We start from the raw sequence: 14,402 nt of genomic DNA on the forward strand, positions 1-14,402 counted from the left end.
ACACATAGAGCCAAACAACCATTCACACTCACATTCACACCTACGGTCAATTTAGAGTCACCAGTTAACCTAACCTGCATGTCTTTGGACTGTGGAGGAAACCAGAGCACCCGGAGGAAACCCACGCGGACACGGGGAGAACATGCAAACTCCACACAGAAAGGCCCTCGCCGGCCATGGGGCTCGAACCCAGAACCTTCCTGCTGTGAGGCGACAGTGCTAACCACTACACCACCATGCCGCCCAACTAAAAACAATGTGAAATGTAAATGGAAGAACACAACCAATTACAATCCATTTAAAAGTTATTACAACACTCATAAAAGCAAGGCTGGATAAAAGGTTCACCATCCATCAATAATTCATCATCGCTCTGATGTACTGCATAAACAGCTTTTACTGCTAAACATAATCAAATCGCTGTCCTAAACCACTCATATCTGAACACAGCACATTCAGTTAAATTCAGGAAAAGCAAGGAAGGGTGAAATGTTTTCCCACCAAACACATTACATACCATAGGGGTTTGTTTGGTGGTGGCTGTCTGATAACTGGAGATCACTAGCCTTGGCTTGGAGTGGAACATTTCCGAGTAGGCACCTATCTGGTGCTCAAAAGTGTTTTTTATTAGTGATGTAACAGAATATGATTTCAGAATGTACAGTGTACAGATACTGTGAACATAACACCTGAACATAACGTTCATACATCCATATGAGGGTCTTTCCCAAACTGTTGGAAACACACAATTGTCTCGAATGTCTTTGTAGCATTAACATTTCTCTTCATAGGAACTATGATGTCCAAACCTGTTCCAGCATTACAATGGAGGTACATAATGAATACATGATGAATGCCAACTTCATCCCAGGCCTCCTTGCCTCCTCGTTGGACATCAGTGCCTTGCCTATTGTTCTCTAGTTGCTGAATGGGAAAATCCCCACAACCAATTAAAAAAATAAAATAAAATAAAAACTTAATGAAAAGCTCAGATGAGTGGAGTCCATGTCCATTTTGCTATATAGTGTAGATAAAGCTCACAGGATTAACATGTGACATATGTTCAGGGTCATGGTGCTTTTAAATTAGGCTACAAATTTGTTTAGATGTTTGGAAATAGAACCAACTAAATTCACTAGAAAATATTACAAACAGGTAGTAACAAAAATAATACCTGAGCGAGTGGGATTAAAATAAAAATTCACGCAACCTATTATGCTGAGATGAATTATGAACTCGAATGATGTAGCTGAGGCGGAGGAACTGTCAGAGCAAGAATTCACACACCAAGCTGAAAGTGAATAATAATGTAATATTTATATCGTGCCTTTCACCAGCTACAGGTGACTTATTATTATCTAGAAAGAAAGAAAGAAAGAAAGAAAGAAAGAAAGGAGAATACACAAAAAGAAAAAGGAAAGAAAGAAAGAAAGAAAAAGGGGAATACACAAAGAAAGAAAAAGAAAGAAAAAGGAGAGTATACAAAGAAAGAAAGAAAAAGGAGAATATACAAAGAAAGAAAGAAAGAAAGAAAGATGAGAATACAAAAAGAAAAAGAAAGAAAGAAAAAGGAGAGTATACAAAGAAAGAAAGAGAGTAGAATACACAGAAGAGGAAAGAAAAAGAAAGAAGGAAAAAGGAGAGTATACAAGGAAAGAAAGAGTAGAATACGCAAAAAAGAAAGAAAGAAAAAGGAGTGTATACAAAGAAAGAAAGAAAGAAAGAAAGATGAGAATACAAAAAGAAAAAGAAAGAAAGAAAAAGGAGAGTATACAAAGAAAGAAAGAGAGTAGAATACACAGAAGAGGAAAGAAAAAGAAAGAAGGAAAAAGGAGAGTATACAAGGAAAGAAAGAGTAGAATACGCAAAAAAGAAAGAAAGAAAAAGGAGAATATACAAAGAAAGAAAGAAAGAAAGAAAGAAAGAAAGAAAGATGAGAATACAAAAAGAAAAAGAAAGAAAGAAAAAGGAGAGTATACAAAGAAAGAAAGAGAGTAGAATACACAGAAGAGGAAAGAAAAAGAAAGAAGGAAAAAGGAGAGTATACAAGGAAAGAAAGAGTAGAATATGCAAAAAAGAAAGAAAGAAAAAGAATATACAAAGAAAGAAAGAAAGAAAGAAAGAAAGAAAGATGAGAATACAAAAAGAAAAAGAAAGAAAGAAAAAGGAGAGTATACAAAGAAAGAAAGAGTAGAATACACAGAAGAGGAAAGAAAAAGAAAGAAGGAAAAAGGAGAGTATACAAGGAAAGAAAGAGTAGAATACGCAAAAAAGAAAGAAAGAAAAAGGAGAATATACAAAGAAAGAGAGTAGAATACACAAAGAAGAAAAAGGAGAGTATGCAAAGACAGAAAGAGAAAGAAAGAAAAGAATACACAAAGAAGAAAGAAAGAAAAAGGAGAGTATACAAAAAAAGAAAGAAAGAACATACATGTCAACCTTTGGTCAATCAAACCTGTATAACCAACCTCCAAAACCCGTATTTCCCTTATAAAATCCTTATAAGACGCAAATTAAAATAATTTACCTAAAATTTGAATGATAATTAACAATGATATATCCCAGTTACTTTTTATTCAATATTAATAACAATAAACCTTCAGAATGAATACAAAGCTCCAATGTTTGACAAAAACACAAAGTGTCACTCTAATGTTCTGAATTGTACTCCATGACAGCTTTTTTAGCGCTCTGCACCAATACCTCACTAGGCTGCATGTCACAGCAAGTGTCTGTGTTGATCTTGCCGGAGTGCCCATTCAGAATCTTTTCAGTCGCTAGTGAAAGTCGCTCAGGTGGAAATACGCATTTCAAACAAAATGTTACTTCCCGGTTGGCGGGATTCTCGCAATGCGGTGTGCACATGATCAAAAGTGGAACGAAGTCTCGCTACCACAAGATAACGCGCGATTTCATAAGACTCTTTACTGGCTGTGTGTGCTTTCTGTGGCATACAGTACATTTGTAAATGTTATGCGCTCTTTTATCATCGTGGGAATTGATTATAGCTCTAAATAAATATTGAAGTTTTTTTTAAAGAATCTGTATAACTTTATTTGTACGCCTGTATACTACGTTTATTGAATCAAACCTGTATAAAATACGGACATTCCGTATAGGTTGACATGTATGAAAGAAAACCCCATCTGGTTGAGGCCACACCCATTTTGGTGTGATGTTAGAGACAGATGTTGGTAGTTGGAGCACTAAACAGATATAGCTACATGCTCTATCATCAGGAGATCATGAGTTTGAATCCTAACGATGCGACAGCCATCCCCGGCCAGGAGTCTACAGCAAAACTGGTCCCTGGATACTACTCTCTGGGCGGAAGGGATGGTGCACACACACTCACTCACTCTACCTTGTCAATCAATCACTAGTCAAATTTGCGTATTGGTGAGTACATGTATGTGGAAGAGGGTAGATAGCGCTTTGCTCTGAGTGTGCTACACTGCTCTGTGATGCAGCATGAGCAGCAGTTTATAAAGAAGTGGTTGTCTAGCTTCACCTCCCAGAGGAAGCAAGTGTTAGGCTTCACTCTCCCTGGATGACAGCTGTCATATGATGGGGAGAGCTGATCGGTGGGTGGGAGTGGCAGCTGATCAAATTAGGAAGAAAACTGGAGGAAAGTCCTAGATACAGTACCAGTCAATAGTTCGGCCACCCCTACTCATTCAGAGGTGTTTCTGTATTTTGACTCTTTTCTACATTGTAGAACAATAATGAAGACATCAAAACTATGAAATAACATTTGGAGCATATATGGAATTATGTGGTAAACAAAAAAAAAAGTGTTAAAAAAAACAATTATGCTTCACATTTCCTGATTTCCTTGGGTTTTCACACACAACAGTCTCTTGAGTTTACACAGGATGGTGCGACAAACAAAAAAAATTGAGTGAATGGCAGTTTTGTGGGTGGAAACAAACACCTTGTTGATAAGAGAGGTCAGAGGAAAATGGCCAGATTGGTTTGAGCTGCCAGGAAGGATACAGTAACTCATGTAATCACTCTTTACAACCGTGGTGAGCAGAAAAGCATCTCAGCATGCAACAGCAGAAGAACACACTGGGGGCCAGTCCTGCAGCCAAGAACAGGGATCTTAGAATCAAGAACAAGTTCCTATGAAAGTGGCCGGGGAGTGTATATTTAATTATGTGCAAAACAAAAAAGTGGTAAAAACAAAAAATGAAAACTGTTTGATATTTTAGATACTTAAAAGTAGCCAGCGTTTACCTTGATGCCGCTTTGCACACTATTGGCATTATCTTAACCAGCTTCATGAGGTCGTCACCTGGAATGCTTTTCAATTAACAGCTCTGTCTTGGGGCGGCACGGTGGTGTAGTGGTTGGCGCTGTCGCCTCACAGCAAGAAGGTCCGGGTTCGAGCCCCGTGGCCGGCGAGGGCCTTTCTGTGCGGAGTTTGCATGTTCTCCCCGTGTCCGCGTGGGTTTCCTCCGGGTGCTCCGGTTTCCCCCACAGTCCAAAGACATGCAGGTTAGGTTGACTGGTGACTCTAAATTGACCGTAGGTGTGAATGTGAGTGTGAATGGTTATCTGTGTCTATGTGTCAGCCCTGTGATGACCTGGTGACTTGTCCAGGGTGTACCCCGCCTTTCGCCCGTAGTCAGCTGGGATAGGCTCCGGCTTGCCTGCGACCCTGTAGAACAGGATAAAGCAACTAGAGGTAATGAGATGAGATGAGCTCTGTCTTGTCTAAAGTTAATTAGTGCAATTTCTTGCCTTCTTAATGCATTTGAGATCAAACAGTAAATAGTAAATAATAATAATAATAATAATAATAATAATACAGTAAATAGCCCTATTCCACGACTGTAGTAATCCATATTATGTCAAGAACCACTCAAGGAAGTAAAGAGAAACGGCATCCAACATTACTTTAAAATATGAAGTGACTTAATTAATAAATATAAAGAAAAAACTTTGAATTAGAAGGTGTGTCCAAATTTTCGAGTGGTGCTGTAAATATATAGGTGACAAACAAAATCTGGGAGCAAAAATGCATCATGATATTGTTATGGATCTCAAAAAAAATTCCTGATTTAAATAATTTTATGTAAAGACTCAATGCCACACCCACATTCCCATACATGGCCTTCAAGTCATGACCATAGAAAGCCATTCTCATTTCCATATATGGACTTGCCATCTTCCATGCCATGTTTTTATATTTGTGACTCAAACACGACCATGAAGCTCCATGTAAATTGCTGTGTTTTATATCCTACAGATTATTCCCAGGCGAAACCCTGACGATGATGAGGGTTACAATGATGCCATTTACAGTGGATGATTTAGAAGCAGCCGGACATGACGGGTCATATGCAGAAAGAATAAACTGTGCATTGAGTGGACGTGAATGAGGGAAAATGATGTGTAATTTAACATTATCCAGCCCCATTTTGACGCGTTCCCTGCTCTTCATCTGATTAAAGTCATCATGTTATTATCAAACTCTTTACGCCTCTGAATTGAGTGTAAGAACAGGAAAAGCAAAAGTGTGCACTGCTCCATTTTTTCCCTGCTGGATATTCAACCAATGATGAAACCTCAGTGCAATTCACTACACTGTAAACTTTCTGTTTTGTACACACAAAGTTTGTGAATATGCTCAGATTCAGATTCGTTTTTGTTTTAAGGTCAGAAACAACAGGGAAATTCATCTACCACTTCCAGCTGCACAGAAACATGACTCGAGGGTAAGCCTGTCTTCTTTATCACACAAATGTAGTGTAAAAGAACAGAATATATTTTATAATTCAATAACCCGTCACACTTTACCCCCAGATCCTACTGCCTATCTGAAGGATGCTATATGTGTGTGTGTGTGTGTGTGTGTACATGCGCACACACTCATCCTCAATGCTAATTTCCCACTGTTCTTTGCTGAAGGGACTCCACCCACGGCTTCATGGCACTCCCCACAGGAGATGTGCTGTCCTCCCCCAAGCCTCATGAATATTCATTTTCTGTCATGCATATTCACATAGTCCCTTGGGGTACGGCAGTCCAACAGTGGTAATAGTCTCATACACCACACACACACACACACCAGTAAGTAAACAGCTAAAACCGCTTTGGGGCAGAACGAGGATTAAAGCAGAAAAGAAAAAGACAGAAAAAGAGAAAAGAAACAAAAATCAGAACCCAAAAATATCACACATTCATTTTTTTACTCTGAATAGTAGAAGTGTTTTGAAATAATGCATTATTACCAGTTCAGTAACTCACTAAAGGCTTATCACTCCACAGTCATAATGAAAATGTGATTACCGGATTACAGGAACGGTGAGAGATGCATGATGGGTTTCAGATAATGACTGCTTCATTTAATAATGCAGTGCAGTATGGGTTATGGTTCATAATGATCATACATATGTACGCTGTTGTTCAATCGTACACAATCAATGTTCTATAATTATAAGTAAGGAATAAAAGACTTGGCGTTTTAGGGCTATTGTAGGAGGTAATATTCCAAGAAAATAAAAAAGCCTCAGAATTTCTGAGATTAAAGTTGTAAATTGATTAGAAAACAATTTGGATATTCACTAAAATTGTTAAGTCATAAATTTGCGAGAAGCAAAGTCACAAATTTACAAGAAACAAAACTCGGAAAAAATGTGCTGGGTTTTTTTTTGTGCGTGTGTCAAGGAAGCACATCATTTCACTTTGCAAGGTTAGATCACCATCATCACACCACAGACGCCACGGCTGAGCCGAGAGTTAGAGGAAATGCAGTCTTTCCTTCTCAATGGCGCAATATAAAAGAATAAAGTGGTAAGAGATTTTCAACTACATTTCTCAGAATGCACTGCAGCTGGAAGAAGAGAAAATAAACGTATAAACTGCAGAGCTTTGTTTATCCATGTCAGTTTTTTTTGTCTTCGCTGTTTATACAACCCCGATTCCAAAGAAGTTGGGACAAAGTACAAATTGTAAATAAAAACGGAATGCAATAATGTGGAAGTTTCAAAATTCCATATTTTATTCAGAATAGAACATAGATGACATATCAAATGTTTAAACTGAGAAAATGTATCATTTAAAGAGAAAAATTAGGTGATTTTAAATTTCATGACAACAACACATCTCAAAAAAGTTGGGACAAGGCCATGTTTACCACTGTGAGACATCCCCTTTTCTCTTTACAAGTCTGTAAACGTCTGGGGACTGAGGAGACAAGTTGCTCAAGTTTAGGGATAGGAATGTTAACCCATTCTTGTCTAACGTAGGATTCTAGTTGCACAACTGTCTTAGGTCTTTTTTCGTCGTATCTTCCGTTTTATGATGCGCCAAATGTTTTCTATGGGTGAAAGATCTGGACTGCAGGCTGGCCAGTTCAGTACCCGGACCCTTCTTCTACGCAGCCATGACGCTGTAATTGATGCAGTATGTGGTTTGGCATTGTCATGTTGGAAAATGCAAGGTCTTCCCTGAAAGAGACGTCGTCTGGATGGGAGCATATGTTGCTCTAGAACCTGGATATACCTTTCAGCATTGATGGTGTCTTTCCAGATGTGTAAGCTGCCCATGCCACACGCACTAATGCAACCCCATACCATCAGAGATGTAGGCTTCTGAACTGAGCGCTGATAACAACTTGGGTCGTCCTTCTCCTCTTTAGTCCGAATGACACGGCGTCCCTGATTTCCATAAAGAACTTCAAATTTTGATTCGTCTGACCACAGAACAGTTTTCCACTTTGCCACAGTCCATTTTAAATGAGCCTTGGCCCAGAGAAGACGTCTGCGCTTCTGGATCATGTTTAGATACGGCTTCTTCTTTGAACTATAGAGTTTTAGCTGGCAACGGCGGATGGCACGGTGAATTGTGTTCACAGATAATGTTCTCTGGAAATATTCCTGAGCCCATTTTGTGATTTCCAATGCAGAAGCATGCCTGTATGTAATGCAGTGCCGTCTAAGGGCCCGAAGATCACGGGCACCCAGTATGGTTTTCCGGCCTTGACCCTTACGCACAGAGATTCTTCCAGATTCTCTGAATCTTTTGATGATATTATGCACTGTAGATGATGATATGTTCAAACTCTTTGCAATTTTACACTGTCGAACTCCTTTCTGATATTGCTCCACTATTTGTCGGCGCAGAATTAGGGGGATTGGTGATCCTCTTCCCATCTTTACTTCTGAGAGCCGCTGCCACTCCAAGATGCTCTTTTTATACCCAGTCATGTTAATGAATGTAGAATTATACCAGGTGGGTGGAGCATAGAAGCACGGCAGGCCAGAACTGAGTTCTCAATAACTCTTTTTATTTTAGCTTTTCAGATTTTATATTCACTCATATATCTATATACACACACACACACACACACACACACACACACACACACACACGTTCTGATCGGGAGAGCTCCCTTCCTCTGCGCTCCCTCTCCTCTTATAGGGTGCGGTCACTGGGGAAGACACACAAACAGGTTAATTCCCGTCAGGTGCAGTGATTCTGCCACTTACCTTCCCTGACTCCGCCCTCCCTTCACAGACCGACGCTTGACCACGCCCCCGCTGCCACAATGACCTATTGCCAATTGACCTATTGAGTTGCAATTTGGTCCTCCAGCTGTTCCTTTTTTGTACCTTTAACTTTTCCAGCCTCTTATTGCCCCTGTCCCAACTTTTTTGAGATGTGTTGCTGGCATGAAATTTCAAATGAGCCAATATTTGGCATGAAATCTCAAAATGTCTCACTTTTGACATTTGATATGTTGTCTATGTTCTATTGTGAATACAATATCAGTTTTTGAGATTTGTAAAGTATTGCATTCCATTTTTATTTACAATTTGTACTTTGTCCCAACTTTTTTGGAATCGGGGTTGTAAATATATAATTATTGTGCAAGATATACTTCTATTTTTCTGAGTTAGGTTTCTTGTAAATTTGTATTTTTTTCCTCATAAATTTGTGAGTTTACTCTTGGAAAATTGGAGTTTTTTTCTCACAAATTTATAACTTTACAATCTCAAAGAATATCTGAGGTGTTCTTTTTTCTTCATAAATTTACAACTTTAATCTCAGAATTTTTTTTTCTCAGAATATTCCCCCCCCCCAAAAAAAAATTCTCTCTCTCTCTCTCTCTTTTTTTTTTTTACCTACAATGGCCCTGATGTGCCATTGTACTTAGGGGCCTGTTATTATTGGAAAATAATCAACAGCAATTATTTAATGATTAGTTAGTTATTATTTTTTAATACCATTACCACTCTGAAGTGTTTTATTCCTCTTGTACCACATCCATTAGCCAATATTTAAATTTTTTTTAATTAATGAACGAACTTGTCATACTTCATCTGTTTTTCTACCATAGTATAGTTAAATTCTCAAATCTGATTGGTCAGAAGGCGTGGATTAACTTTATAAAGCAGCATGGATCATGCAGTAGTTCTGGTTGTAGCATAAACAATAGGTTTATATTAATGTGCTCATTCAAATATGTTTTTTTTGGTAATAGCTCATAGACAGGGACTGTATGTTGGACTTTTCACAGATTCTATGAGTAATAATAAAAGCCTGCTGTTGTTAAGCAAAGAAAAATGTCCTGCATAATCACTGATGTGATGAAGTTTTTTATTAAGAGACATTTAGTCAGCATGAATGGAAGGAGTCTTGGGCACTTTGTAAATTTCCCCCCCCAAAAAAAAAAAAAAATTTATATATATATATATATATATATATATATATATATATATATATATATATATATATTTTAATGCTTTCTGGTTTCTTGGTAGAATCAAATGTTGCGTTTTTTCTCTAATTAGCTTCAAGCAGAAGGCTGATGAGGGCGGGACTTTTTCTAATGTAAGCAAAAACAGAAACTAACTTGTCTTGCCAACCTTCCAAAGTATTAAATGTATGTAAATAAAAACACTTAAAATGTTCAATAAGTCATTGATTGATTGAATAATAATTACAATAAAAAATTGCTGTGATACAAGAGAGGTAATGCACTTCAGACCATACAAATAGATCAGGTATCAGACGAATATATCACACCACCTCCATATGGATATTTAATGTTGTCATTAAATATCGTGTATTTATTCTATCCACATTCACTGGATATGAGCAATCACATGCTCTGATTGGCTACTCTACTACAAGGATATCAGCTCATATACCATAAGTAGAGAAAAACAAAATGGCGGCGCGTGTTGCTGAACCAACCGAGGACGAAATAAAAACTCGAAAACAAAACCCCCAAAATTATCAAGTATTTAAAAGAAACAGAAATAGCTAAAAGTATATAGCTTTTTGTTTGTTTGCCCCCCCCAGTATCTCCTGTTCCACATTCCAGCCCAGTCGGTGGTGGTAATGAACCTTTAATTTGGTTTCCCAACCACCAAAAAACCCTTAATAATAATAATAATAATAATAATAATAATAATAATAATAATAAACAACCCCCCCAAAATACAAAAAAGCAACAAAATATGGAATGAAAGTATTTGATGGTAAGAACATATCGCTTTTTATTTTTCAAGAATTATTATTATCACATTTTTCACAAATTGCTACTTTCATTTTGATGGTTTGTTTACATTCTAAGCGGAAATTATTTTGTTGGATGTTTTGTATAGAGATTTTATTTCTCGAATTTGCAAAAATTAAAAATAAAAACGCTCTGTTTCTCAAAATCCGGTGAATGTGAATAGAATAAAACAGTTATTCCACTCAATCTTATCATACATGGTTTATAGCTGACTCAGTGCTACGCGTCTTGTCGGCTATCAGCTCATGTACGACTCGATTGAGTGGAATAACTGGTAAATGTTATCATTCATATTATAGCCACTGTAAACAATAGTTCCCTCACTAGTCTTTCTTTTTCCAAATGATATGGTGTTTACTTTTAGGTTAATGGTTTTAGTGAGGTTTTGAAAGTGTAATAAAAGTAAAAATTGAGTCTTGAATAAAACATCGTCAGTTCTGTCTCTTATTCATTCTTAACCCAAACACAACCTCATAATACTAAATCCATGTTATGTTGAGTTACTTTGAACTTTTGATCAGACTACTATCATGGCGACATATATGAACTACATGAACAGTCTGACATTGAGTTCTGAGGCAGTATGGGCATTTTACGATGAGTTTATAAACTTAACACCACACTGAATTTGGATACTCGTCTAACAGTGATGCTGTGGAAGTGGAAAGGAGTCTGGGCCTGATGATGGGTCGTGGGTATTGAAATAAGTGAGGATATGAAATGGGTGGTGATAGTTATATCGATCGTACTGTACTGTGGTGGAGATGTGGATGCGGCGCGCTCCGGCCGTGGGGAACTGGCGCGAGTTGATGTAGGAGACTTTCCTCAGCGCTGCGTTGACCTGCTCCAGATCTTCACCCTCTATGACTAGCACCGACTGCGCCGGGTTAAAGTGGAACTGACAGAAACACGAGAAGAGAACACACAGCGTTTAGAGAAACAGCAGGACTTCTTCCTAGTAAGTGTCAATTACAGAGTGAAGACTGTGTGTATGAAAGTGTCTATAACAGCGTGAGACTGTGTAAAATACAGTATTTGAAATTGTTATGGAGTGTGAATCTCTCTTTCTGTGTGTGTGTGTGTGTGTGTGTGTGTGTGTGTGTGTGTGTGTGTGTGTGTGTGTGTGTAAAATAAACATTTTCTGTGAGGCTGTGCCAGAATTCAGCTAAAGAATGAACAGGAAAACAGCTTAAAACAGATGAACAGATGAGAAAAAGAGAGAGAGAGAGAGAGAGAGAGAGAGAGATATCTGGATGCCTGGAGAGGAAAGAGGGAATACACATATGTGTTGAAAGCTTTAGTCTCTCTATCTCTCTGTCTCTGTCTGTCCCTCCCTCCCCTTTGTCTCCCTCTGAAATCCTTTATGTTTCTAAACTCTTTTCTTAAGTCACTGAATATTAAAGAACAAAAGAATAGCATCCACAGAGAGAAAATGAAAAAATGGTGCCTGCAGAACATTTACATTTATTCATTTGGCAGATGCTTTCATCCAAATCTTACATTTGAGACGCACAGCTGAGTAGATCAGGGGTTAAGTGTCTGGCTCAAAGGCCTAACAGCGGCTCTGTGGTAGTTTTGGGATTCAAACCAACAACTTCCCATTTATCGGAGTGAGATTTAGTCCTGAATATGATTGTGTTTATTATTCGTGATCGATCGACGTGATTGATGATTATGGAATGCAATGGAATTGATATGGAATTGTGTTTATTATTTTGGGAGTTGAACCGACAACGTCCCATTTATCAGAGTGAGAGCTGATCCTGAATATCATTGTGTTTATTATTCTTGATTGAGCGACGCGATTGATGATTATGGAATGCAACGTTTAAAATTATTATTACTATTATTATTATATACTAAAAAAGAAAGATGCTCTCTGAAGGTCATTACAAAGTCCTTATAGTAAAGTCTGTCCACTCAGCAGCCATCTTGGCCACATTCCCAGGCAGTATACAAAAACAGCCTCCTATCTGTGTAATCAAGGCGAGACCTATAACTCGAAACAGACTGGCAATCTGTTCTTTCAAATACATCTAAAATCACCAATAAAATCTGCCTTTTTAGTTCTCCTGCATTTTATGTACCATGGAAATGCGCCAAGAATTGTTTTTTTCCTATTAATTAAAGAGGCAGCGTATATTTAATCCGTTATTAGCTACAATTAAAGGGGACATATGAAAAACGCACTTTTTCAGTGCTTGTACATAAACATTTGAGTATCTGAAGTGCTTACCAACGAACAAACTCTGAAATAAGACACCCAGTCAGTTTCTTTTGTTCTGTCTATTTTAGAAAACATGTGCTTCAATAAAGGGCGGCACGGTGGTGTAGTGGTTAGCGCTGTCGCCTCACAGCAAGAAGGTCCGGGTTCGAGCCCCGTGGCCGGCGAGGGCCTTTCTGTGCGGAGTTTGCATGTTCTCCCCGTGTCCGCGTGGGTTTCCTCCGGGTGCTCCGGTTTCCCCCACAGTCCAAAGACATGCAGGTTAGGTTAACTGGTGACTCTAAATTGACCGTAGGTGTGAATGTGAGTGTGAATGGTTGTCTGTGTCTATTGGGCCTTTTCCACTACCCTTTCTCAGCTCACTTCAGCCCGACACGGCCCGCAGAGCAGCACGACTCAGCTCGCTTCAGCCCTGCTTAGCACCCAAAACTCGCACGGTTTTGGAGTAGGGCTGAAGCGAGCCAAACCGAGCCGAGTGGGGCTAGGGGCGTGAGCAGACACTCCTCTGTGCACTGATTGGTGAGGAGGAGTGTCCTCACATGCCCACACACGCCCCGTGAGCATGCTGGGATCTGTAAACACCGTAAACCCGGAAGAAGAGTAATTACGAATTATGAGAATTTCTGAAGCCTTATGCGCCTCGCCTCATCTATACGCTCTTGCCAGTATCTGTTGGTGTTGTCGGTGACAACAAGCCACAGCACCAAGACCAGCAACACTAACGACTCCATGTCCTCCATGTTTATTGTTTACTATCCGGGTCGTGAGACTACCGCTTAAAAGATCACTGATGTCACTGTTTGCGCCGCCTAACGACATCACGTGACGTCCACCCACTTTCGCTAACTCCACCCAATGTGTCCACCCACTTCCAGCCAGCACGGTTCAGCGTGGTTGTAGTCGAAATGCAACTCCAACAGCCCCGCTCAGCTCGACTCAGCCCAACTCAGCACTGCACGGCTCAGCCCAACTCAGCCGCGTTGGTAGTGGAAAAGCGGCATATGTGTCAGCCCTGTGATGACCTGGCGACTTGTCCAGGGTGTACCCCGCCTTTCGCCCGTAGTCAGCTGGGATAGGCTCCAGCTTGCCTGTGACCCTGTAGAACAGGATAAAGCGGCTACAGATAATGAGATGAGATGAGACGTGCTTCAATAAGACATTCAGATTTGTCTCCCTTACTATGTCACAAGAGGAGCTCATTAGAATGATCCCGCCCCTTCATCTGAGTATCTCGACTCATGGCTTGAGAACTGCCTTTGTGTGAGGAAAGTGCTGCCTGATTGGTTGGCAGAAGATGGGGGCGGACTGAGCAGTGGCTCATTATCATTTAAAGGAACAGTCACTCAAATCAACTGTTTTGAACAGAGCTGTTTAGACAGGGTGAGAAGGGATCTGTGGTGTTTTATCCTTGTGGTATTTCAACCAAAGTATGTCACAGACATTTCATTAAGACCTCAGGGAACTATGTCAACTTGTGGAAAAGGGGTAAAATATGTCACCTTTAATATGTGCTAGCTCCTTTTATCACTTGCGCTATAACAGCTATAAACAGTCATTCACTAGTCACTAGTCTCTCTTGAAGTTATTAAGAAAAAAATGTCATGCATGTCCTGTTCTGTAGACTCTCCTTTATGAGAAACTTCA

At 39.2% G+C, this 14,402-nt stretch overlaps 1 protein-coding gene across 1 annotated transcript in view; it reads right to left on the bottom strand.

The window, feature by feature from the left end:
- clstn2b (calsyntenin 2b) overlaps nt 1-14,402 on the bottom strand; it is a gene marked incomplete at its 5' end in the record, with an annotated part of 375,601 nt that overhangs the window by 43,831 nt on the left and 317,368 nt on the right. Inside the window, one exon of the mRNA XM_060897678.1 lies at nt 11,284-11,432. Coding sequence (XP_060753661.1) covers nt 11,284-11,432 — 149 coding nt within the window. The remainder of the gene's footprint in view (nt 1-11,283; nt 11,433-14,402) is intronic.

Source organism: Neoarius graeffei, chromosome 17 (assembly GCF_027579695.1).
Source record: "Neoarius graeffei isolate fNeoGra1 chromosome 17, fNeoGra1.pri, whole genome shotgun sequence".
In the NCBI taxonomy this organism is placed as follows: Eukaryota; Metazoa; Chordata; class Actinopteri; order Siluriformes; family Ariidae; genus Neoarius; species Neoarius graeffei.